The 26,430-nt window shown below is 39.5% G+C and overlaps 1 protein-coding gene across 3 annotated transcripts in view; it reads left to right on the forward strand.

The window, feature by feature from the left end:
* CPVL (carboxypeptidase vitellogenic like) overlaps positions 1-19,323 on the forward strand; it is a 156,684-nt gene extending 137,361 nt beyond the window's left edge. For 2 of the 3 annotated variants that reach the window (XM_054558809.2, XM_054558808.2), the window contains one exon: positions 19,073-19,323. In XM_054558809.2, the coding sequence (XP_054414784.1) occupies positions 19,073-19,183 (111 nt within the window). In that variant the 3' untranslated portion in view covers positions 19,184-19,323. 3 annotated transcript variants of the gene reach the window in all.
* Positions 19,324-26,430: the final 7,107 nt, after the last annotated feature.

Genomic DNA, 26,430 nt, shown 5'->3' on the forward strand with positions numbered 1-26,430 from the left:
GGAACAGTTCCAGAAAGGTCTTCAGGAGGTCCTTGATAACATTGACATGGTCAGAGGACGCAACAAGCAAAAAAATGTCAGTTTTGCATTTGACTAGATGAGAGGGAATGAGAAGTTCTCAAAAACATATTGAATGGAGGAAAACAACTGTTAAATAGGCTTAAGGCAATGATAATCAAATATAGTTAATTCCCTGGAAAAATGTTTTAGCTTTGGCTGGGCATGGTGGCTCACACCTGTAATCTCAACACTTTGGGAGGTTGAGGTGGGAGGATCACTTGAGCTCAGGAGTTCAAAGACCAGCCTGGGTGGGCAATATAGTGAGACTCTGTCCCTACAAAAAAAAAAAATTAAAATAATTAACCAGGTGTGGTGGTGCATGCCTGTAGTCCCAGCTACTTGGGAAGCTGAGATGGGAGGATCACTTGAGCCCAGGAGGTCAAGGCTGCAGTGAGCCATGTTCACGCCACTGCACCCCAGCTTGGACGTCAGAGTAAGACCCTGTCTCAAACAAAACAAAACAAAAAGTTTTGGCTTTGTTACAGAAATCGGCAAACAGAATCTTCATCTCCCCTACCAGCAGTCACCTTCTACAATGATGGGTGTCCTCTTTCATGGGTTCTTTATCTTTCAGACAGGGGCAAAGGTCCTCTGTCCATTTATGGGAATCAGACTGTGGGCAGAAAACCAGAACACAGTAATCAAACCACACCCCACCTCCCAGCCAGAGAGCTGCTCTGAAGTCACAGGTTAGGTCCTCCAAAAGCAGGCACTGAGGCAAAGTTTGGGGTGCAAATAGTTTGTTAGAGACCAACACCTGTGGAAGGAAGGGTATAGGAGCAGGATTGGACCAAGGGAGAAATAAAACTGTGATACAGGCCAGATAAACTGGGTAGGGAACTCTTCGGAGCATATTTTCTATCAGAGTGTCCCACACTGGGCCAAAATAGTGAGGCCTTTTATGCCCAGCTCATTCACTCACCAAATTTGGGCTGCCCCAGGAAGGTCATCTTGGGAAAGGCAGCTCTTTGCAGCTGAGGCAGACCCTGAAGGACCTGACAGCTGGGGGCTGTCTGCTGAATGCACTCCCTGCAGCTGAGCAGCAAGTACATCCTTGAAGAGAGGTCCAGTGGGGTGTATCTCTATGTCTACAACAAAGGCCACCCAGATAATGTACTTGCTAGCTCTCATGGATTTGGGGGCAGGGAGTTGGGAGCAGCAGGAGCTGGTGGTTTGCCTAATATGGGAACTTGGTCTTTCTTTGTTTGCATGACATAAAATTTTGACTAAGCTCTCAGTGTAATTATGTCTTATATCTGCCTTAGAAAGATGGATCGGGCCTTGGTTTTTAACTCATATCAAGATTCCAAGATAGGCAAGATGGATCTTTCAGGAAAAGGATTAAAGAATCATCAGAAAATATTTCCCTTTTTCAGTTATTTATCATGGAATAATAAATCATTCCAAAACTTAGTGGCTTAAAACAATTTATTATTTCTCACAAATATGTGGATTGAGTGGGCTCAGCTGGGTGGGTCTGATTCAGATGGGGTAGGCTGAGGTCACATGTGCAGCTGCATTCAGCTGGGAGTTTGGCTAAAGCTGGGACATCCAAGATGATCTCCTCTCCTCCAGTGCTCTCTCCATACAGCCTCTAATCATGTAGTGTCCTGGCCTGGACTTTTCCACAATACAGCAGGCTGGTCTTCCAAATGGAAAAGCAAAAGATGCCAGTCCTTTTAAGGCCTGTACTCAAAAGTCCCAGAATATTATTTCCATTTTATTCTCTCTTGGTCAATGCAAAACACAGAGCAAAGCAGATTCCTTTTGGTGGGAAGAATGACAAAGAATTTGGAGCCATTTTTAATCTACTCCTTTGCCCTAAACCAGTGTGTCTCAACCTTTGTAGATATAGATTTCCACACCTGCTCTCCAGATATCCTGATTTTATTGGTCTGGGGTAGAACCTGGGCATTGGTATTGAAGCTTCAAAGAGCTTTCCAATATGTAGCCAGTTTGGGAACCCTAAACTATGATGTTTTTTGTCCCTCTATTGATAATGACATGGCTTCCATCTTGCAGGAACCCCCATGTGGCATATATTTGGAGAAACTTTCATTCTGATTCCTGAAGTATATTCTAAATCCATTTTTACTTACAAGTTAACCAGAAATTTGAGAACATAGTTTTACTCTATACAAATCAGCCATTGACCTGAAGCATTATGTCTGTCTTCCAGTCAGTAGTATCAACTGGTATGACACTGGTTCTCTGAAATCATCAGCCAGAACCTTAATCTAAATTGTAGACTTCAATCCCTGCCATGCACTGTAGGTTTACAAGTGGTCTTTGTCTCTTAAATTATTGATAGATCACTGGCAATTTAGACTTGTAAGAAAACTCTTTAATTTGTTTAAAAGCATTAGTTTCCTTTTCCCAGCAGTTTTGTGCTGTACTGAAACTATGTGGTCCTGGTGTGCAGTGCTCTTAGATAGTAGTGTGTCTGTGTTGCCTTTCAACAAAGAAAAAACTATCAAGCAGTGTCTGCTTTAAACATCATCCAGAGTGATGGTTTGCAGCAAAGATGTCCACTAGCACAGTGAATTTTTTTTCTGGATAATAGATTCATACAATTCCATGTCAAAGCAAAAAAAAAATAGTGCAACATTTTAGACTGTGAAGTCTTTACTATAAGTAAGCTCAGTATTTCCATTAGTTAGTCATTAGGTTATTTAATAAGGATTCTTAACCTGGAGTAAGGGTCTGTGGTTAGGATTCAAGGAGTTGTCAGTGAACTTGGAAGGGAAAAAATTGCATCTTTATTTTCACTAACCTCTAACTGAAATAGCATTTCCTTTCATTATGAATTGTGAAATTTCGCATTTCCTTCCATTATAAATGTAGGCAGCAAATCACAGTGGCAAAGCAGTACCTTTGACTTTTGTCACCAATAGAAAGCAGAGACATTCTCATACCAAATACCACATACACTGTTATAGATATCTTGAAAACCTTTTATCCTTATCACTAAAATTAAAATTATAGTAGTTTTCAGACCTTCTGGTTTCTCCTACTGAATGTGCTAATATACAAGTATATATGTGCTATCTCACAATTTTTTTTACTGTTTTGATGATTTCAATGGAATGTTTCATATGCAATCCTAGCAAAGCCTAGGATTTGATTTTAATTCACTGTATATTATATATGTATACGTGTGGATGCATATGCACTCTGTATTATTTATGTATGTATTTATTTTAAAGCAGGGTCTTGCCCTGTCACCCAGGCTGAAGTGCTGTGGCACCATCATGGCTCACTTTAGCCTTGAACTCCCAGGCTCAACAAATCCTCCCACCTCAGCATCCCAGGTATCTGGGACCATAGGCACATGATATCACACCTGACTAATTTTTGTATTTTCTTGTAGAGATGGGGTCTTGCCATGCTGTTCAGCCTGGTTTCAAACTCCTGAGCTCAAGTGATCCTCTTGCCTTGGCCTCCCAAAGTGCTAGGATTATAGGCATGAGCCGCCATGCGCAGCCAGCATGCATTTAGAAACATTATTGTGAGAAGGTAGTCCATAGGCTGCACCAGACAGTCATAGGAGACTGTAGCACAAAAACAGATTAAGAACCCATGCATTAGGCTATTTGAATTGTTGAAAATAATTTATAGATTTTCCCCAGCCCAAATCACTTATCCCCTTTGGTGATACCAGACAGACTTTATGAGCTAAACTATCAAGTAGGCTTGAATTTTGTTTCTAGTTGATTACACTGGCAATTCTAACTACTTCTGTTACCATATTCAAGTGACATTATAGTATAGGGATTAAGAGAATGGATACTGTGTTAGACTTGGAATAGATCCCTGCTCTATCACGTACCAGCTGTATGACCTTGGGCAAGTTACTTAACCTCTCCAAGAACCCCCTCACCTGTGAAATGGGGATAATATTATCACCCACCACTCTCACAGGAGGGTTCATTATTAGGATGGATTGAGATAATGCTTATAAAATACTTGACCCTCTCTCTACCTGGCACCTAATAAGCATAAAATAAATGTTGGTTTCTATTGCCATTAGAGAGCTCTCTTAGCATTAATCTATTTTCACAGGGCAAGAAGCTCTCACTCTGTTCATAGAGTCCTTAAGAGACATTTTGTATTAAAGTTTCAGATGATGAAATGAGTTCAATATTGTCTATCAGATAGGCCTGAAACTACCACAGTTGTATCTAGTTTTAACTTGACTGTAACAAAGAGACTGTCTTGTCAAAAGGTAGTAGTAGCAGAGAGGGATGGGGCAGTGTTGGACATTTTGCTATATGACAGCCTAATAGGAAATAAAAGTGGCTGAATTGAGTAATGAGTTGTTTCTAAAGCATTGAGTCCCTTCTAGTGTAACAATAATTTGAAACATCCGTGTTGACAACAAATGAGGCGCATCCAGCCTTTTTTTTTTCTTTTTCTCCTATTTGTACTGAGCTTCTAACATACGGAAGACAGGAAATATAGGAGCTTACATTTAGAGAGTAAAAAACTATCAAAACAAAACAAAACAAAAATCATTTGGCAACTTATTGCTCTTCTGCTGACCAGCATGGAGATGTGGGTATTTATTTTTGTTCCTAAAATTTATTTTTTTATACAGCAACCAGAGTCCCAAGGTTTAGATTCTGGCACCGGCTCTGTCATCTTAGAGCTGCTTGCCAGAGGGTGACTTCCCACTTTTGACTTTGTTTCAGTTCAATTGCTTCTCCATGCCTTCCCCACATACTGTTTTTCAGACATGGGGCCAATCTCATCCTCCCTGTGTAGGGGAGAAGAAAAAAGCACAGCAGAGAACATGTTAAATTTCCTAAAGATTCATTTTTGCAAGGATGGCAGCATCAGCAGGTGGTTTTTCTTTTCTTCTTTTAAATTTAAAATTGAATACATACCAAAGAATATTTACAATGCTGTCTAAGATAAAACAGTGATAAATGAACACTTTTGTACTCACCAGCCAGTTTAAAAAATACAACATTGCCCTTCCTAATTAGCCCTGGAGGTAGACTACTGTCCTGAATTCTGCTTTTACCATCCCCTTTCTTTTTTCTTTGTTAATAGTTTTACTGCAGGTATACATATCCATATATAATATTTTACTTTTCATGTTTAATTTTATAGAAAAGGAATTATTCTGTATGTATTTTGCAAAAACATACTTTTGCTATTCAACTTCACCCATGTTGATATGCTCAATTGTCTTCTTCTTTTTCATTGCTGCATAGTATTCCATCATATAAATATTATTCACCCATTCCACTGCCGATGGACATTTGGGTTGTTTTCAGTATTTTGCTTCTACAGATAGTGCTGCTATGGACATTTTTGCACATACCTCCTTGTGTCTGTGTCAGCCTCACTAGATAATGTCAAACTGTTTTCCAAACTGATTATTCTTGCCAGTAAACTATAAGAGTTCTGATTATTCCATGATCTCAGCAAACACTTGGACTTGCCTCTAGTTCTTTCACCTGAGCTTGTTAAATTAAAGGAAGGCTTACTGTCCTTTCTCACGTCTAAAAGTTGTGGTTTGTATTCTCTTTCCATAGCTGTCTCTTGTCTTTTTTTTTTTTTTTTTTTTGAATGCCATCAAATTAAAGGACTCTGGCGCACACACACACAGTGAAGGCAGAGTGGACATTTCATATCCAAGTCTGGGTGGTTATGTAGGTTCATTTTTCTTCTGGGTGTCCTGTGCTGAGGTTGGCTAGCAAACTATCCAGCTCAAAAAAAATCAGAAAGTTATTCCCTTAGCACCTTTTCAATTCAACTCTGCTAGCAGTGGCTCAGTAAGAAGCAGCAAGTAAATAAAATCAACAGATTTCAGCTTATGCCTTGGGCTCGCCAGCAATCCCCAGACCACAGGGAGAAAATGAATCTTTTTCTCACAAAATTCCTCTCACTCCCATCACTTTTCCATTGAAACAACAAGGCAGAGAAGTTACTTTATTAACTTGCTTTGCTGTGAGCCTTACCAGAAAATGAAGAATAATAGTAATTGGCAAATATTACCCACCCAGTTCCTTAGCTAGCACTTCTCACATCTGCTTTATGATATCCTTGCTGGCCTGATTTTATTCATTTCCTAGTGCTCGGCATAGAAACCACAAGAACTAGCAAAAAAGAAAAACACTGCATTTATATAAACCAATAAAACTAGTGAGCATTTTGTGGACATTAAAAGAAACATGAGGGCTGTCCCACATTATAAGTTTCAAAATGCAAGTTTTTGCCTTGTGGTATTTTAAAAGTTATAAGATGCTATTCAAGAACACTCTGAATAACTGTTTTAAATTGTTGTTGTTTAAACTTTTTTTCCTTTTCCAATAGCCCACTTGGCTGGTCTTAACTGGTCTCCTTCCTCACCAATCTGCCCTCCTCTCTGTGCTTTTTCCAAAATGCAAGTTTAATTGTGGTTGTTTGCCTTGTTTAAAACTACTCACTAACTTTGATACCTGCAGGATATCAAAGTCCTAACTCTACCTGGATTAATGAAAAGATTTGATCTGGCCTCTGTTTCCTTTCCCAACCTTAACTCTTACCCTCTCCCTCCTTTGCAATTAAAATGTTGAAAAACAAAATACCATATCATCCCCCAAACATGCACCCAGAAATTCACATGGGATTCCCTCCTCTTGCCTTATAAGGCCCTTTGTACTCTTCTGACATACCTGGAAAACTCCCATTTGCCTTTCACTCTTGGCAATCTTGGTATGCTTGATCCTTCCCCACATTACCTCCTTCTTGGCAACTCTTTCCATCTACGTACATCTTCTATTGTATGTACTACACTGGGGTTTCACACTTCAACTCTTTAATTGCCTTCCTCCTCTACTCGATGCTGAGTTCCTTGAGGACAGGAATAATTTATTTTAAAAATATTCATTTATTTTTGTAGCATACCCCTTAGCACAGTTCGTGGCACTGAGTAAATGTTCAGTGAATTAAAATCGAATTGGCCTCCACCTCATTCCCATGCCCCTCTCCTTTGCCTCTGACTGTGTGTGTGTGTGTGTGTGTGTGTTTTAATACTACATCTCTCAAGGAGTGCTATGATTGTTCACCAACTGTACACACCAAAGTGTCTTGGAGGAAACAGAGTAGACATGCTGAGATAATGAACAGTTCAAAACAATTCCCTTCAAACTAAAGACTGCACTGTTTGTGTCAGCTAAAGACTATTTCCTTTCTGTGTTGCATGGGAGAAAAAATGAGAAATATTCTGGGACACAAATTTATAAAAGGAGTTGTAGAAATTTCATTACCTCAGTGCTGACTAGAGCATCCTCTCCTTTAAAAATAATTGAATTCCTGGTTTTTGTTTTTTTCCCTTCTCTTAAAAACCACACAGCTTGTTTCCTGAAGACAAAGGAAATAATAAACAATAGCAACTCCCAATTTGACTTTGATTATTTGCCAAGAGTCTTCTTAGTTCATGTGGTTCTATTTCATTAGAGAGGACCGATTAGCATAAGAAGAATGCTTCTAAATTAAGCTACCCAAATATGCACTTAGTTAGTACTCTGGGAGCTAATTTATTGTGTTATTTAAAATATAAATTGGCTAGCAAATCTATTTATTGAGGTATAACAGCTAGGCAACAATGCATAACTTTCTCTTGGCTGTTGAGTGGTTTTTAATCATCTATTGAAATTTAACAGAGAACCATTTCATTAAATGGAAAGCAGATAAATACTAAGAAGTCTGTATTTTAGAGTATATTTGAGGAACAAAGAGGGAGTTGGGGTTTGCTTTTTAAACAGTAACTTTTTGTTGTTTTAATTTGAAGTGTAACCAAAGATTCACAAAATCACTTGTGGGGATGTTAAACAAAGCAAGAAATAAACAAATAAGGCAGAAGATGGAGTAGGGTAGAGAAACAGAGGGATGGAAAAAATTGTGTTAAGATAGTGCTACATTGTCAATTAGACTAATGCATATTTTTGCCTTGTACAGTTTTGGGGTTGGCAGTAAAAACTATGTACCTTGTTTTATTTTAACAAATGGCATCATGAAAATATCATGCTATTTGGCATGCTCTGTATTCTAAATTCCCAGAACCTAGAGACATTTAGGGGTTCTGGGGTCCCCTTAGGCTGTGGGTCAAGAACATAGTTGAATCCAGATACCCTGTCCGGTCTGGAGTTGTCCTAAACAGATCAGCTCTGGAGCATCTCATGGTGCTCTGATATAAATGGAAGAGTCTTGTAGATGTTGTAGCATGGTCTTGAAATTCTATCATTGTCACTTATACTAGAACTCAGTGAGGGTAGGCAGAAATGGAAACAAGTGACAGGCCTTTCTCACCTTTCTGCAAATTTTTGAAATTTGGCTTATCTGATTTCCAGAGCCAAGGTTTCAAAGAAGTTTTAGACCTTGTAATTTATGATAGGTGGATGTTTCCTTAGGTTCACGTTGGAAAGAAGAAGAATATCAGAATGTTTCCTCTTTCCCCAGGACAGCCACAATGTCAGAGAACCAGGAGTCTGAGGGTAAACTGAAGAGAGAAGGCACTGACTTGTAGTGTTTGCCAATTTCCATAGTGTAAATACTCTCACGCAGCCAATTTCAAGCTACCAACTTCACACCACTAAACATGGAGTTGGGCAGCAATGTGCAAAATTGGTTCTCCTGATCCAGTGAGGGAGTGCCCACACACTGCTGCTAGAACTATCTTGCATTGCTGTCTGCAGGAAGTAAATCTTTAGCAGGTTAGCCGGCTCTTGTTTCCATGGTACACAGAAGATGATGAGTCAGGATCTAAGTCCTTGCAACACTCCTGGCGAGAGCATTTACTGCTATAACCTCTGCCCCTTCCTCCCCCACTCTCACTCTCTTCCAAAAGAAAACTACAAATGTAGGTCATAAAGCTAGATATTGAGTAAGTGTAAATAATGAACTGGATTGTGCTTTTTATCCTCTTGTGGATATCAAATATAAAAACTGGACAGGGAAGGAGAGAATGAGGATGGGAAATCTTGATTACTTTTTAATTGCATCAAATACTGTGTGGTAAAGTGGGTTCCTAAAAGGGGAAAAAGACAAAACAGTTTTTTGCCATTCTGCTACAAGTAAGGTCTTGCTTTCCTGGCATTTCTGTGTAGGAAGAAGAGGGTGTTTGGCACTGCATGTGGTGAAAGGGGAGAGAGGGTGGAGGGAAAGAATGGGATGGATCATGGCATTGGCAGGGATAAAACTCACTGTAGACACAGTTAAGTTGAGTGCAATGACAGAGGTTTGCTTTCACATTCAAGCTGCTTCATTAATTTCATTGGGGCCTTTTCCAAGGAAAGGGAGGATTCATAAAAGGGAAATCAAAGAAGCCTGGAAAAGAAACATTTCCCCTTCTGAAGACTGTATTATAATCCTTTTTTCTGAAAAAGTACAGTAATGAATGTTATATTTATTAGTGTTGTAATTTCTCCTCTTACTCCACTTCTTAAAGGGAAAAAAAATATTCTGTTGGTCATAAAAACTCTGATAATAGTAGTAGAGTGACCATTGGTTGAGTCCTTATTATCTTTGTAATACACTGGCACATGATACAAACTTAAGACATATTTGTAAAGGGCCAGGCTCGATGGGTAATCCCAGCACTTTGGGAGGCCGAGGCAGGAGGATCCCTTGAGCCCAGGAGTTTGAGACCAGCCTGGGCAACATGGTGAAACCCCGTTTCTACTGAAAATACCAAAAATTAGCCGGATGTAGTGGCATATGCCTGTAGTCCCAGCTACTCGGGAGGCTGAGGCACAAGAATCACTTGAACTCAGCAAGCAGAGGCTGCAGGGAGCCAAGATCACATCACTGCACTCCAGCTTGGGCCACAGAGTGAGACCCTGTCTCAAAAAAAAAAAAAAAAAGAAAAGAAAAGAAAAGAAAGACATATTTGTAGACCAGGTGCCCTGCATCATTTTGTAAGTATTGTCTCTGAATCCTTACAAAAAGTTAAATATTCATAGAGTGAGCAACCATTCCAGATTGTCTGACCCTTTTTTACTTTTAGCACTCAAAGCCCTATGTTCCCAGAAACCTCTTGGTCCTACGCACAATGGGACAAGTGGTCACCCAAATTCTTATCCCCATTTTACAAATGAGAAAATAGAGATAGTTAAATCATTATGCCAAAGTCACAGAACTGGGCTCAAACCCAGAGCTGCCGAATCCCAAGTCCATGCTCTTAACCATCAGGCCAAATGGCTTCCTATTATCCTGTACTCTGCTTTTAGATTTTCATTAACTATACTGACCAAGGAAAGAGAAAGCTTCAACTTTAATAATTCATCCCAACCTTGCTGAAATTAACACAGAAATTCTTGGAGTTAATACAGAGAAAATATTCCATGACTTGTTTTTAATAGACACGTTCAAAGCACGTCTAACTGATCTGGTGAAATAAGGCTAACAGATTTGACTGAAAGGTCTTCACCTCTCAGGTGTTCATTCTGTATCTCTCTAAAAGGAAGGAACGTATTATTGGATCACAAGATTTCTTCTCATTTGAGTACCCTGATTGTCAGAAGTCTGTTTCTCATATCATGCAGTAATGCCTCTTCCACTTTCTCTCATCCTTTTATCCAATCTATTATTTGGAAGTCATACTGCCCTCCCCTTTTACCACTATTAACTTGATAATAATAGATTATTTTATCTATCCTTTATGTAGAGATTATGACATATATCCTGATTTAAGAAAGTCAGCTTTGAGTCAATACATTTACCATTGTCTAGATATACAAGTGTACCTTACAACAGGGGCGGCCCCCAATCCCTCGGTTACAGACTGGTACCTGTTTGTGGCCTTTTAGGAAGCAGGCCACACAGCAGGAGGTGAGTTCGGGCAAGCATTACTGTCTGAGCTCCGCCTCCTGTCAAATCAGTGGCGGCATTAGATTCTTATAGGAGGGGAACCCTATTGTGAACTGCGCACGTGAGGGATCTAGGTTGTGCGCTCCTCATGAGAATCTAATGCCTGATGATCTGATGTGGAACAGTGTCATCCCCAAACCATCCCCCACTCCTCAACCCTGTGCATGGAAAAACTGTCTCCCACAAAATTGGTCCCTGGTGCCAAAAAGGTTAGGGACTGCTGCCTTACAACACTTTAACTCACTTTATACCCTTTTTGTGCAAGTACTGTCTTTTGAAAAACTTCTACATAGTTCAAACTCCAGAAGACATTATTAATTATTGATACTCCTTACTTCTGTTCACATATGTAAATTCTCAGCTGCTGTTCATTCTCCTCTGCATTTTCATGTTTCCATTACAGATAATTTTCCTTCTGTCTGAAGAACAGTCTTTTGTACTTCTCTTAGGGCAGCTCTGCTGACAAAAACCTTTTCCAATTTTTTGTTTCCTTGAAAATATCTTTACAAGGTCTTCATTTCTATAGAAGTTCTAGGTTGGCAGATATTTTATTTCAGAACTTTCAAGATATTATTTCACTGTCTTCCAGCTTTCATTGTTTCTGCTGAGTAGTCAGTTTTCTTGCTGCTTTGAAGGTACTGAAAGTACTGTTTCTTTTTCTGTGACAGCTTTTAAGATTTTCTGTCTTTGGTTTTAGCAAAATGCTATTCTGTGTGTGTGTGTGTGTGTGTGTGTGTGTGTGTGTGTGTGCGCGCGCACATACACATACTATAGTGTAATATACTATTACTAATATACTATTATGTGTACTATGATGTGGTTAGTTTGCTTTGTGTTTATTCTATCTAGGATTCATAGAGCTTCTCAAAACTGGCTTGGTAACTTTTGTCAATTTTGGAAATTTTTCAGTCAATATCTCTGAATGTTACTATTTATTTCTTTTGCCCCATTTCTTCCTTATCATTTTATCCTAAAATTCCAGTTAAACATAAGTTAAATGTTTCATGGTTTCATGTCTTTTCTTCTTTTTTTTTTTTTTTTTGTATTTTCCATACCTTTATTCTCCATGCTTCCGTCTGGATATCCTCTACTGACCTAACTTCCAGTTCATATAGTGTTTCTTCTACATGCCTAATCTATTGCTAAAACATCGATTGAGTTCTTAATTTCAATGAACAATGAATGAGTAACTTTTTAGTTGAATAACTTTCATTTGATTCTCTTTTATATATTCTAATTATCTTGTGAATTATTTTTCTATACCTAACATCTTGCATATTTTGTTCACAGTTACTTTAAAATGTGTACCTGGTAACTCTAATATCTGGATCATTTGTGGTCTCTTTCTGTTATCTTTTTTTCTCCTTAAATTTTAGTCATTTACTCTTGTTCTTTGTCATGCCTACTAAATTTTATTAAATGTTGAAAAAAATGTACAAAAAATATATGAAGAAAAATGTTATTTTTCTTCCAAAAGGATTTAATTTTTTCTAGAAAGGCATACAGAGTAGAGGCATATCACCTTGATAAAGTCTGGGATTGAGATGATTGATTCAGTGCTTGATTTCAAGGTTTGTGAGGACTAACCTGTTTCTGGTTTCTTATTACTTCCAAGGCATTGTCTTTCACGGATCTGATGGAAAGCCTGCAGTGCTTACCAGTGCTGTCCCTCCTTGACAGGCTTGCAACTCCAATTTTTTGTTGTTGTTGTTTCTTTTGGGGTTTTCTTTGTTTTTGTTTTTTGGTCTCTCAAGCACCATAAGACTAATGAGCTTTTCATTCTCCTATCTGCCACTTTTGACCTGGCGTCTTGGTCAGAGAAGCTTAAAAATTGGTGAATTTCCCAAAGGGAAAAGCAGCACAAAATTTTAGGCTCACTTCCTTGTGATTCCCTTTTCTCTACAATCATGGCCTCTCTCAAGGCTTGGTTGCTCTGATACCTTTAAACAGCTTATTTTCTTTTTAATTCAGCTTCTATTGTTTTCTATGGAATGAGGTTGGTTTGATGGAAGCTATTGTGTCACAGTCAGAAGTGGAAGTCCTAAATTATAAACAGTATTGTTGCAACTGATTAAGATGGTGTACATAGGAAGCCCCTTGGGGATGTTGTAAAGGAGCACCAAAAGCTTTAACTGCTCTAGAATATGTACCATTATGATGGCTACATGTGGGTCTCCTGAAGCACCTAGAAGCTCCTTTTCTCCTTCTATTCAATAACCATTTGCTACACCAGAGGTGTACAGTGGGAGACCTCAAGAATCGTTTCCCTTGAGTGCTGTTGAAGCAGCTCCCAGCCTTGATCTCTGCTGTTTTTTCATTCTTTCGAAAGTGACTTATTGCATTCTTTGTTAGAAGTGTCTGCTAACAAGCTTTGGCTTGTTTTTTATTCTTATTCCCAAGTACCTTTTCAATATATTTTTATTTGAATGCTATTTACGTTATTTCTACTTATAGTTAGTGTCCGAAAGCAAACTAAAAGATAAGATTTAGTAAATGTGGAATGGAATAAAAGTAGTGAAAAGAACTTACATGTAAATCAGAAACCACAACAAGCAGATTCTCTTGAGGGTATGCATCATTCTATACTGGAAAGCAGAAACAATAAACCAATCCTACGTATTCTGCCTGCCAAACTTGCAGCTCCCATGTGGCTCTTTTCTCTTTCCTGGTGAGTAGCACCACCTTTGCAAATCTGCCCATGTCACAAGCCTGAAATGGGGGGGATGTGTTGGGGATGGGTAGAGAAAGTCTCACTTAACCTTCATATCAGATTAATCACTGATTTTATTGGTTCCATCTTACTACCCTCTTCTCCTTCCCCTTCTCCCCATCCCTCCCATGAGCCCACATCCTCTTATCTGATTTGGTAGTCTCCTATTGCCTCCTTGTGCCAGTATCACTCCCTTCCAAATTAGCCTTCTCCTTAGACATTAAGTCATTTTTCTACAATGCAAACATAAGCATGTCACTACCCTACTTAAAACCCTCTAGGATATATCCAGAATAGGCAAGTCTATAGAGACAGAAAGCAGATTAATGGTTGCTAGGGGCTGGTGGGGAGACGGGGAGTGGGAAGTGATTACTGTTGTATATGGGTTTCCTTTGGGGTGGTGAAAATACTCTGCAACAAGATAGTGTGAATATACTAAATGCTACCAAATCGTACAATTTAAAATGTTTAAAGTGGTCATTTTATGTTAAGTGTATTTTACCACAATTGCTTTTAAAGCCCGATAGGATAAGGTCCACTCATCCCAGCATGTCACTTGGGGCATCATATGGTCCCACTAGTGTTTGCCTGTTCATCTGTCTCTTCTGTTTCCCTCTATTCCTGCATGAATGGGACGACGTACAGACTGCTGCACGCGCCCGCAGCTTCACGGCCCCTGCATTTCCACGCAGAGTTTTCTTTGTCTGCGGTGATCCCTCTGCTGCACGCACCCACAGTTTCACGCCCCCTGCATTTCCACACCTCCTGCATTTCCACTCAGTTTCCTCTGTCTGCGGTGATCCCCCTCCACTGCACGTGCCCACAATTTCACCCCCGCTGCATTTCCACGCCTCCTGCATTTCCACGCCTCCTGCATTTCCACGCACAGTTTCCTCTGTCTGCGGTGATCCCTGTGCTGCACGTGCCCGCAGCTTCATGGCCCCAGCATTCCACACACAGTTTCCTCTGTCTGCGGTGATCCCTCCACCCCCACCCTACCCACCACTGTCCGTCCAGTGATCTCCTTCCAGACCCCCAAGAGCTTCCCCTGACACATCTACATCAACAAGCCCACTGTGAACTTCCCTCTCTTTTCTGTCATCTAAACAGGCACAACTGGGAAACCTTTACTGGCAGGTCTGTGTTTCTAGTTCCAGGGAGAATTATATCGTTTTCTAAAAAATAAAGTGGAATGAAGCTTTAAAGTGTTTGTATAACCCTGTTGAAATTCATGACACATTTGTGACCCCCTGGAACATCTGGAACACATGAGGTTAGAGGCTGCAGCTCTAGTGTGGAGGTACCCAAAATAGACAGTTCTATTCAGGGAGCCCTGAGTTAATCTTGTCACATTTAAATACGTAATTACAGCCCCGCCACATTTTGTTACTCACCTCTAAAAGCTGCTGAGTGGTCTGTTATCTTTGATTTGTGAATGGTGAGTGGCTTGATTATAAACAACAGAGTGGTTTATTTTTCCACACTAAAAAATATATTTTTGAAGTTAATATCAGTAAAATGCTGTATGTGAATCTGCTTAAGAATATGCTTTGTTTGGGAATTTTGTGGCATGTGAAACAACTTTGTCCTTTAATGAGCTTTCTTTTCCCCCAATATTAATGGCACAATTTACAATGCCATTGGGGTCATTACACATGGCAGCTCAGAAATTGGACCAGGATCAGGTAGGTCACTGAGAGGAAGAGTAAGAACACCTGACCCCTTCAGCCCTCCTTCACCACTTGATAATTATGGACAGGGAAGGTGTGTGTGAGTGCGCATGTGTGTGAGTAAATACCAGGAGAGCGGATACCCAGGAAGTGAAGTCGTGAGTAGGTATTAAACAAATTTCTACTTGTATTCATGAGTAGGTGTTAATCAAATTACCTTGATGTAAACAGAGAATTCCCTGGTTTGCCACAGAATAGAAAAAATTCTCAACAGTGGTTTTCAACAAGCAGTTGGAACAACAGCATCAGCATTGCTTTGGAATTGTTAGATATGCAAATTCTTAGGCCCTGCCCTGGACCTTCAGAATTGGAAAGTCTGGAGGTGATGCCTCATGATCTCTTTTAATGAGCTCAGGTATTTTTATGCATGTTCAAATTCGAGAGCCATTGTTTTGTTTTTTGGTTTGTTTTTGAGGTGGAGTCTTACTCTGTCGCCCAGGCTGGAGTGCAGTGGTGCCATCTTAGTTCACTGCAACCTCTGCCTCCCAGGTTCAAGTGATTCTCCTGCCTCAGCCTCCCCAGTAGTTGGGATTACAGGCGTGCATCACCATGCCTGGCTAATTTTTTTTAAATTTTTAGTAGAGATGGGGTTTTGCCATATTGGCCAGGCTGGTTTCAAACTCTTCACCTCAAATGATCCGCCCACCTCAGCCTCCCAAAGTGTTGGGATTACAGGCGTGAGCCACTGCACCCAGCCAAGAACCATTGTTTTAAACAACCTTTTTAAACCAAGGTTTTTTATGAAAATGTAGGAACACCATGTTCTAGGGTAGTTTAGGTTCATATAAGCATATATACATATATATTTATTTATATTTAGAGATGGGATCTCCTTTTGTTGCCCAGGCTGAAGTGCAGTGGCTCAGTCAGCTCACTGTAGCCTCAAACTCCTGCACTCAAGCGATCCTCCTGATCTCAAGCAATCCTCCTGATATAGGCATTTTGATTCTGGATTTTGAATATAGATAAGTGTTGGAAGAATAAAGAAAATGACCAATATTTACTGAAGACCATCCCAGGCCAGGCACTGTGCTAAGTATTCCAGGGACATTATTCCACTAACTCCTCACACAACTCACAACTACCCCACGAGGTAATACTTGTTTCCCAATTGTAAAGTAAAGGAACCTGAGGCTCAGTGAGGTTAAGTTCCTTGCCCAAGGTCACACAACGTGCAGTGCTTCTTGCTATGCTCCTGCACTCTGACTTCTCAGCCCAGGCTGTGAAGCACTGTGCTATCCTTTGTTTATCCTTTGTTAGCTGCAGCACTGCTTCTGGGGGCAGGATGACCTTTAGCTCTTGGGTATTCAATTTATTGCTGTTCCGGACCATTGCTGCCAAACTCATTTCCAGTTGAAGCAGCTGGGTTTTGTCACACATATGACTTTGTTAAGTGTCCTCAGCTGAGCCGAAGCTGCACAGAAATCACTCATCAGATTCCTGCCAGGGCCAAAGATACGGATGAAAATCTGCAGGAAGAAATGTCTAGCCTGGGATTGCGGGGTGGCAAAAGTTTCCCTCTAGAGTCCTATGAAGAGGTTCTTGTCACACATGTTTACTTTCAGTTTGTGATAAAAAGTGGGCATGTTGGGTTTCCAGTTGCAAGCTTCTACACAAATGGTAGATGGGTTTCGCTGTCATTGCAGTGAGGCACAAATGACCATTGATCAACTGCAGCAAAACACAAAAGTTTCACATTTGCATGTGAAAGAGTTAAGTCTGGTCCCACATCTGCAAATGGGATCTGCCTCCCTCACTGTAATATGTGAAATACAAAAACACAGAAAATTATGTTTATATCTGCAGTATTTTTTTTCATCAATAAACCTCAGAGGGCTATTGAGAGGTGAATAAAAATGTTCCGTGACTAAGCTGCAAATTTCAGTTCAAAGGTAAGGAATGATTGAGTATGAGGATTTGATTAAAAACACCACACCGGTGTTTGCATCAGAAGTCAGGGTTCTAGCTAGTTATCTCACTTACAATAGTGTGACTTGGACAAGTCACTGAATAATTCCAAATAGCTCAGTCATCTCAATGCTCATGTGAATGGTGCTCCCTGTAGTTGTTCAGTGCACAGCTTGTATAGCTGCGAGTTGCAAGGTAAATATCATCTAATAGTGTTAATCCTACTTACCGCATGTCAGGGTTGTAAGATGGAGGGTGTTGGGATATAGGGGCAGATTTTCAATATAATACATGTACTATCCAAATATACTTTTTCTGCCTCAGTTTCCTTCAGATTGAGACAAGTAGAAGAACCCAGCCTCTTAGGAAGGGCCTTGTGAAAGTGACCTTTAATTGCTGATCGTGATTCTGCAGAGAAGTTACTGAAAGTGATGTCCTTTTTGCATACGTTTATTCACTTCATGCACTGGTACCTCCTGTCCATTCTCCACATATGGAACAAGACATCTCAGGCCAGGCTGACCTCTCCTGCATGTAACTTCCCAACCCTCAGTGTCAGTCCTTGCCCTTTTGGCATTGAATCATGACAGCTTCCCGTTTCCCTCTACTTGGAATATTAGCTGATGCTAGAGGCTTAACGAGTACAGAGACCAGTCCCCTTTTGTTGATTTGATCCCATCATTAGAAATGTTTTAGGCATGCTTTATATCACCCAACAAGGGCTTGGGTTACATAAGTGTATGCATTTGTCAGAACTGGTGAGTCTATACTTAAGACTAGTGCATTTCATTGTATCTTAACTTGACTCAAAAGAAGAAAATCTGTAAACACATATTGAACTCTGACGAATAATGTGATGCTGAAGTGTTTGGGGGAAGTGCACTACGTGCCCATTTTACTTTGAGATGTGTCAAAAATATAAGATGGATTAATGGATGGGTGTGGGATGGATAGAGGCACCCTTATGTGAGAAAGCAAGTAAAGTGAAAGTTCATGACTCAAAATCGTCACTATATGAATTGTTTTCGACTTTGCTATGTTTTAAAATGTTTTATAATCCAATATTAGAAAAAAAAAGAATGTTCTAACTCTATGCTGCTCAAAACATGACTTTCTTTTATTTCAAGTGTCAAGTTTTTGTTTGTTTTGTTTGTTTGTTTGTTTTTAAGAGATGAGGTCTCATTCTGTCACCCAGGCTGGAGTGCAGTGCATGTGGCATGATCCTAGCTCACTGCAGCCTCCAACTCCTGGGTTCAGGTCATCTTCCTGCCTCAGTCAAGGATGTTTCTGTTTTTTTATTTTTTTGAGAACCCAAATTTCCCCTTCGTTACTGATAAAGGCTAAAATGGAAGGTATGGCTCAATGTGAGGGACAATTGGGCTGGCTAACTGAAGGGTGGAATTAAGTAGACAATCCACCCCACTGCAGGCAGACCTGATATACCAGAAGTAGTGGGCTGGAGGTGGGCCTCACCAGGTAACACTTGCAGCGCAGCACTCCCAACTGCGGGGAGCAGGCAGATCACTCTCAAGAGGAAAAAGACAAGGAATAATTTTCCATTTTTACACTCATGAGAAAAGAACACAACTTTGCATAAAATTAACTAAGTTTTAAAACTTTTCTACCTTAACATGCCTATTATTAAAGCCATCAACAGCCAGATAGGCAGCTTGTCCAAAGGCATGCACTGGGAGAGTATGTTCTGTATTTCATGTGAGTTTTAAATAGAGTTTAATCTGAATGAAAACTTTTCATGTATTTAGAATATCCATTTCTCTAAATTTCCATTCTTTTTCTTTTTAAGGTAATTATTCGAGGTGGAGGACATATTTTACCCTATGACCAGCCTCTGAGAGCTTTTGACATGATTAATCGATTCATTTATGGAAAAGGATGGGATCCTTATGTTGGATAACCTACCTTCCCAAAAGAGAACATCAGAGGTTTTCATTGCTGAAAAGAAAATCATAAAAACAGAAAATGTCATAGGAATAAGAAAATTATCTTTTCATATCTGCAAGATTTTTTCATCAATAAAAATTATCCTTGAAACAAGTGAGCTTTTGTTTTTGGGGGGAGATGTTTATTACAAAATTAACATGAGTACATGAGTAAGAATTACATTATTTAACTTAAAGGATGAAAGGTATGGATGATGTGACACTGAGACAAGATATATATAAATGAAATTTTAGGGTCTTGAATAGGAATTTTTAATTTCTCCTAAGAGTAAGTGAGTGAAAAGTGCAGTTGTAACAAACAAAGCTGTAACAACATCTTTTTCTGCCAATAACATTAAGTTTGGCATGCCATGCATATGAAGGTGTTTGGAAATATTATTGGATAAGAATAGCTCAATTATCCCAAATAAATGGATGAAGCTATAATAGTTTTGGGGAAAAGATTCTCAAATGTATAAAGTCTTAAAAGAATTCTTTGAAATAAAAATCTTATATATAAAAGTAATGATGAATCAATTCTTGATAAGCAGAGGCTCTTATGCAGAGAACAAACAATCTTTGCCTTTTCGTTTTCTTTTTCCTTCTTTGAGTTTGAGGTGTACACACTTCTGAAAGAGCCTGCAGGCTACGTTAGTTATAAGAGCCATTTTAATTTGGGCTTCAAATTTTCTACTTCTTTTCTCCAAATAAAGAACAACCTAATTTTGTACCATTGTTAGAATATCAAAAAAAATTAAGATAAGCTGGCATCAATATATACATTTATAAATATACATTCATTAGCAGTTTTCTAACTAAAATATCACATCCTGGCACATCTTTTCGATTTATGCATCATGTGCTCACATCTCTTTGAAATTCTACAAGATGTGTGGATTTTTCCACATCACTTCCTTCTCATATTACCCATCTATGAATTGGCTCACTGGAGAATTAAATTTAAAAAGTCAAAGCCTGTTCTTGCGGCAAATATTTTATGGAGTTTATTCTTTTAATTTCTCATTTTGTGCCTGATTTCATTCAGGTTTGTGATCTTCCTTTTTAAATTGTTCATTGTACCCATGTCCTAGAAGTCATTAAATCAAATATTCTGATCAAAAGCAGATTTTAATTATTGCAGAGAATAAACTGGGGCAGGGTAGGACGCAAGAAGTTTTTCATGTAGCCCCATCTGCAAGTTAAATTAGCTGTATTTGGTCCCATAACTATGTACTGGAAAGGGCACTGACTGGCTGGGAGACCTGGGTTTAGTTTCATATGGATCACACATGCGCTGGACGTTTTAGGAGAAGTCACTTCACCATACCAGCCCCCCAAAAACTCAAGGAAGGTAGCCAGAAGAGGAGACTTCTGAGGTTCTTTTGGGTTCACATGTCACTAGAGTAGTACCTATTTACAAGGGTACTATGAGATGACCCAGTTGATCCTCATTATTCAAGAATTTCATGTTTGCAAATGGAGTCTACTTGCTAAAAAATGTATTTGTAACCCCAATATCAATACGCTTGCTCTTTTGAGGTCATGTACAGAGTGGCAAAAGATTTCAGTTGCCCAACATACACATTCCCAGTGTATGTGCTCAAAGGAGTGTATGGGGTCAAAGAAGGAGACACTCTGCCTTCTTGTTTCAGCTTTCATACTGTAAACAATCATCTTTTTCTTTTTTTTTTTTTTCTTATTAAGACGGAGTCTCACTCTGTTGCCCAGGCTGGAGTGCAGTGGTGTGATCTCGGCTCACTGCAACCTCTGCCTCCTGGATTCAAGCAATTCTCCTGCCTCAGCCTCCCAAGTAGCTGGGACTACAGGTGCGCACCACCAAGCCCAGCTAATTTTTGTATTTTTGTAGAGACGGGGTTTCGCCATGTTGGTCCGGCTGGTCTTGGACTCCTGATCTCAGGTGATCCTCCCACCTTGGCCTCCCAAAGTGCTGGGATTACAGGCATGAACCACCACGCCCAGCCCAGTTGTCCTTTTCTAAGTCTGTTTAGTGCCACATTTTTTTTTTTTGGCATTTTTGTGCTTTTTTTGTGGCTGATTTTGCTGTTTAAAATGGCCTCAAGCGCGGTGCTGAAGTACTGACTAGTGTGCAAGAAGACTGTGAAGTGACTTACAGAGAAAATACAAGCAGGTATTTTGTTTTTTTCAGGCATGAGTTAAAGTGCTGTTGGCCCTGAGTTCCATGTTAATGAATCAACATTTTAAAGGTGACTAAGAAACACACTTAAGGTTATGTATGAATCAGTTGACAAGAATGTTGTGACCCACAAGCTTGAAGGAACCTAAACCTGTATTTCGCATAGAAGCAATGGTTCAGAATTTGCTAATTCTGTCTGCATAGATGTTATAGAACATAGCTACAGTGGATAAAGAGAACTGATATCTTTCCAGAGCACTTAGCATAGGGAATAGCACAGGATAATAGCTCAATACATGGAAATTGTAGATGTTTTCATTTTTATCATCACCCTGACCCAGGTACTAGGCCAGTGGGGAGCACTGAGGTGGCGGTGGGGGCACAAGTTGCCAGACCTTCCAGGGGCAACCCTAGCCAACTCATTTGAGGATACAGTTCTATGAAGATTGAATCTGGCAAGTATTTTACTTTAGAAGAAGAAAGGAAAAGATTGAATCTGGCAAGTATTTTACTTTATAAGAAAGGGAAACTAAAGAAAAACTAGTTTTTGGATTTAATTGTAGAGAGTCCTTTGTGTAGAGACTCTCCAAGTACAGTGCATGGCCTCCATAGATGTTCAAGACAATCCATTACAGTCCAAGGAGAAAATACTAGAATGTCTGTCTATATTTGCTTCATTTCAAAATGAGAACACAATTAAGCTTTCCTAGTATGTAATGCCGGATTCTCATGATGCCCTCCCTCAGTTCAGACATGAGACAGTCAGATGTCTTATGTGACTGCAATTGCTATAGGCAGACAACATCTGCAAAGAGGGAGAGGCACATGGAGGAGGTGCACCGAAGCATCTTCTCACGGTCCTGCGTCTAGCGTATTGCCAATAATTGCAATTGACATTCATATAGGATGTTATCAATATGATTAGTTTCATAAAAACAAAGCCTTTCAAAGAGTAGGATGATTATATCACTGCAATCTGATGGCCAGTGGTCAAGGGGGACTCCTGTACCACACTGCTTATCTCATGGTAGTTCATTTAAAGGAGTCGTGGAACCTGAGGTTGAGTCCTGGATCCTTTCTTTGACAAAAAGACAAGCATTGCAGACGTGCTGTCATGGCAAGTGGCGATTGTTAGTATGTCGCCTAGCAGATATGTTTTTTAAAGTAAACACACAATTCATCTTTTCAAGGTAGAAGAGATATTTTCACTTAGTGAAATTAATTAGGAGAAAGTTAACTTCTTTTCAAAAGAAATTGAATCGATGGCAAGAGCCTTTTGAAAACAGATGTTTGGAAATGTTCCCATCTTACTATATGCACATTACAAAAACAAAACTAAAAAACCCTTAAAAGCAAAGAAAATTTCAACAATTGTCTTTGTGCAATAGATGAGACTGAAAAATGAGTTTTGGGAATTAGTGAAGCTCATCTGGTGAGGCATTTCTTCTATGGGACCTACATACCTCTGTTAAGTGTCTTTTTCAGCTCTGATGGACTTTGAAACCAAACATTAAAATAAACTGTATGTATAGCCAGACGTTTGAACGGCTATATCACAAAAGGGTAACCCAAGAGTTTTTGAAAATGACAAGGCATATTCAACACATTGGTCCTATCGAAGATATTAACAGTAATATTTTAGAAAGCATTTTTTACCATTAAAAATCAAATACAATTTTTTAAAATTAAGTATTTAAAATTTATCTTTATCCTTTTGCAGTTTCCACTTTGATTAAAATTTCATAATGTAAATATTGTTAGTACAGTAGTGGCATGATTATACTTTATAAATGAAATAATTTTATATATGATATAACATTTATATAATATATAAATCTAATTCTTATAATTATATAATTTATTATATGTTATATAATTATATATAATAAATATATAACATTTATAATGTATAAATATATAATTTTTATTTATCTATATATAAATATATAACAATATATTTATAATCTATAATATATTATATATAATTATTTATAAAGTATAATCATGCCACTGCTGTATTAATATTTACATTATGAAATTTTAATCAGAGTGGAATATATTATATATTAAATATATATTATATATATGTATCTTCAGTAATTTTTTAATGATAAAGTTGACAGCAAAAAGATTTGGAGACCACTGTTTGAGATGACAGAAAGTCTAAAAGTAGACTTAAACTTTGTTCCAATTTCGTTATGTTATTTAAAAAAAACGCAAGGCATCTAACAATATATGATGCTTTCTTTTATATGAAAGAAAGAAAAGGAAGACACACACATGCACACGCACACACACCCCTGAGTTTCCACAGCTAATGGCAGAGCCCATCAGGAATCAAAGTGGGTCTCTGTTCAACCCCATCCTCTTCCCATCAGGCACCCTGCTCCGGATCCCTCAGCGCTTCTCACCTATCAGTGGGTAGGCAATAGGGTCTGTACTGCCATTATTAATTGGCTTTACTTTGAAAGTGGTGTAAACCAGACCCTTGGAAACTTTTTGATGCAGTATCCACTCTGGAGACCCAAGAGGGGCTAATGTAAATTTGAATTGTGATTCTCTGGAAAGTACTAAGAGCTTTGATTTAATTATTGATTGATGTGAAGTTCCCAAGTTATCTTTTCTAATGCCACCAAAAATATGACAGGTAAGACCAGAAACCAAGGGCTAAGATCTTGTGGTGAGCTGCTTGACTTAAACCCTGATTTCCTGAGGAAAGTCTGGCGTTCCCTTTGTTTCTTCTTGTGAATAACACCTCCCCCCCCACTCTTACTGCTAATGATATATGGGCCTGGGCTGTGTCCATTTTGTGCCATGTAAGCCTCTGGCTCTAAGCTCAGAAACCATTTCATTCTCCGTGCTGGGCCCCTGAGGGGTTGACCTCTGGTGGTCAGGGCCAGCTGCAGAGATGACTGGGAGTCGCCTGTTCAACTCCACCATCACACAGGAAGTGTGTGCCCTGGGGTGAAATATAGCTACCTGCACAGATGTGTTTACTTTTTCTTGCATATTGTAGCAGTTATTGTTATTAAAATTCTGAAGATTTAAAAAACATTCAGAAAACCAACCTGAAAGGGATTGATTTTGTTGCCCCTAAGACACCGAGCCTAGGAATTAAAAGCAGACTGCTGTGATTTATATTCGCTCAAACCCAAGAAAAGACATCTGCTCAATAATTTTAAAGGGATTTTTGGCAACTTCAGGAGTATGACGCGGGCCGTCTGCATTCCCCTGGGTGCTGTGTGTGTGAGGACAGCAAGCCAGGGCTGCGGCTGCCGCTCACACAGATTCACAAGAAACTTCACTGCGTCTAGCCAGGTCTTTTGGGCAAATGTTAATCTTTTTCTTAAATCTTTAATTTTCAAATTGCAAAATAAAGAACTGTTCATTGCAAAAAACTCAAACATAAAAGCTTCCTCCCACCAATCCCACACCACAGCCAGTGGCAGCCACTGAAAACTCATCTCATGCTGAGGAGGGAGGGTGGGCGACCTTGAACTCAGTGTCATCAGGACTGCACCCAATGGGGGACAGACAATTGCCCACGACCAAAAACAAAACAAAACAAAACAAACCCAGGGCATTGTCACTAGAAGAAAGGGAGCCTGGATGTTGGGCAGCCAGGAGCCAGAAAACATCCACCATATGCAGATATTAAAGCTCAGTAAAAACATTAAAGCCAGTCTCTACATTTTGACATGCAGTGGGAATACACACTGGTAATTTCCCTAATTTCCCAATGAATGTTCACAATCAAAATTCACATGTACACCTAGTAATGTTTGATGATACTTTAAATTTTCATACATGAGTCAAAGGGAGCAAAAGAAGTGCCTGAGAGACCTGCGAGTACGTGGGGATGTTGTGTGATAAGAATAGGAAAATCCAGACACTCAGCACCAGGAACAGAAATTGCCCTGGACTCCTGGCTCAGTCACACTTCCATCTTACAGCAGGATGTGCCATGTTAATCTTCTTGAAGACCTGCTCTGGGTGCTGAAGATATGAAGACAAATCTATCCAACTCCTCTACCACTGAGATGCTCTAAATGGGGCCAGATGCTTATGAAGGGAAGGCTGGTGACCACTGCATAAATAATCCCAGTGTGCCACCTACTTTAATAGATGAAGGTCCGAAGAGCTTTGAGAACAGAGGACAGAGGATGACTAATTACTCCAAACCAAGGAGTGGGAGTGAGACTGGAGACCTTCCACGGGAAGAGAGTATCACTGGTACAGGCCTGGGCACCAGCATTACTGTGCTGGAGCCTGCTAAGCCTCCAAACACGCCAGTATCTGCCTTCTCTCCTCTTATTTTTGTCTTCCATCCCATGATGATTTAATTATTTTGTTGCAAAATCTGAATTTGCAAATGACTGCCCTAAACTTCCGTCATGGGAGAGTAGAAGGACTGATTCCCTTATTACACTGATTGGAAGAAACCCCTAATGGCCATGCTTTAGTTTTCCCATCTTGTCTCTGTAGAGCCAGGAAAGATCTAGAAGGCTGTCTCCCTGCAAGGCCATCCATCAAGTGGCCTTGGTGGCGTGTGAAATGGTATCTCCTTACTAAAATCCTCACACATTGCACGGTAACATGCCAGAACATGCTGTCATTGACCAATTTCCCATCTCCCCTGGGAAGAGAAACATTCTTTAAGGAGGACATTTTGAAATGGCTCCATAGTGTGACTCACTGGAGGACAATGCCAAAGGCTTTGGGGCAAAAATAAACAAAAGTTAAAAAAAAAAAAGTGGATTCTATCAAAAAAGGTTTGGAGTGATGTTGCCCTGGAAAATGGAAGCTGATCTTTGACTGAATGAAGGGTGGATTTTGTTTGCTCCAATGAGGTAGTTTGCTCAGGGTAAAATTCCACTAGAATGTGTCTTCCTTGTTAGGGCAGAGGAAACGGAATCTCTAATCAGTCACGGTTCCCTTAAATGAGCTCCTCTGTCCCCAAAAAATGTTAATATTTGTTAGAGCCTCAGAACAATTCCTTAAGAGTTCTAGTTTCTTAAGGAATGAGAAATGCAATTCTGTTTTGACCTCATAAGTAAACCAAGCTCC

The sequence above is a fragment of the Pongo abelii genome, chromosome 6 (genome assembly GCF_028885655.2).
Source record: "Pongo abelii isolate AG06213 chromosome 6, NHGRI_mPonAbe1-v2.0_pri, whole genome shotgun sequence".
Taxonomy (NCBI): domain Eukaryota; kingdom Metazoa; phylum Chordata; class Mammalia; order Primates; family Hominidae; genus Pongo; species Pongo abelii.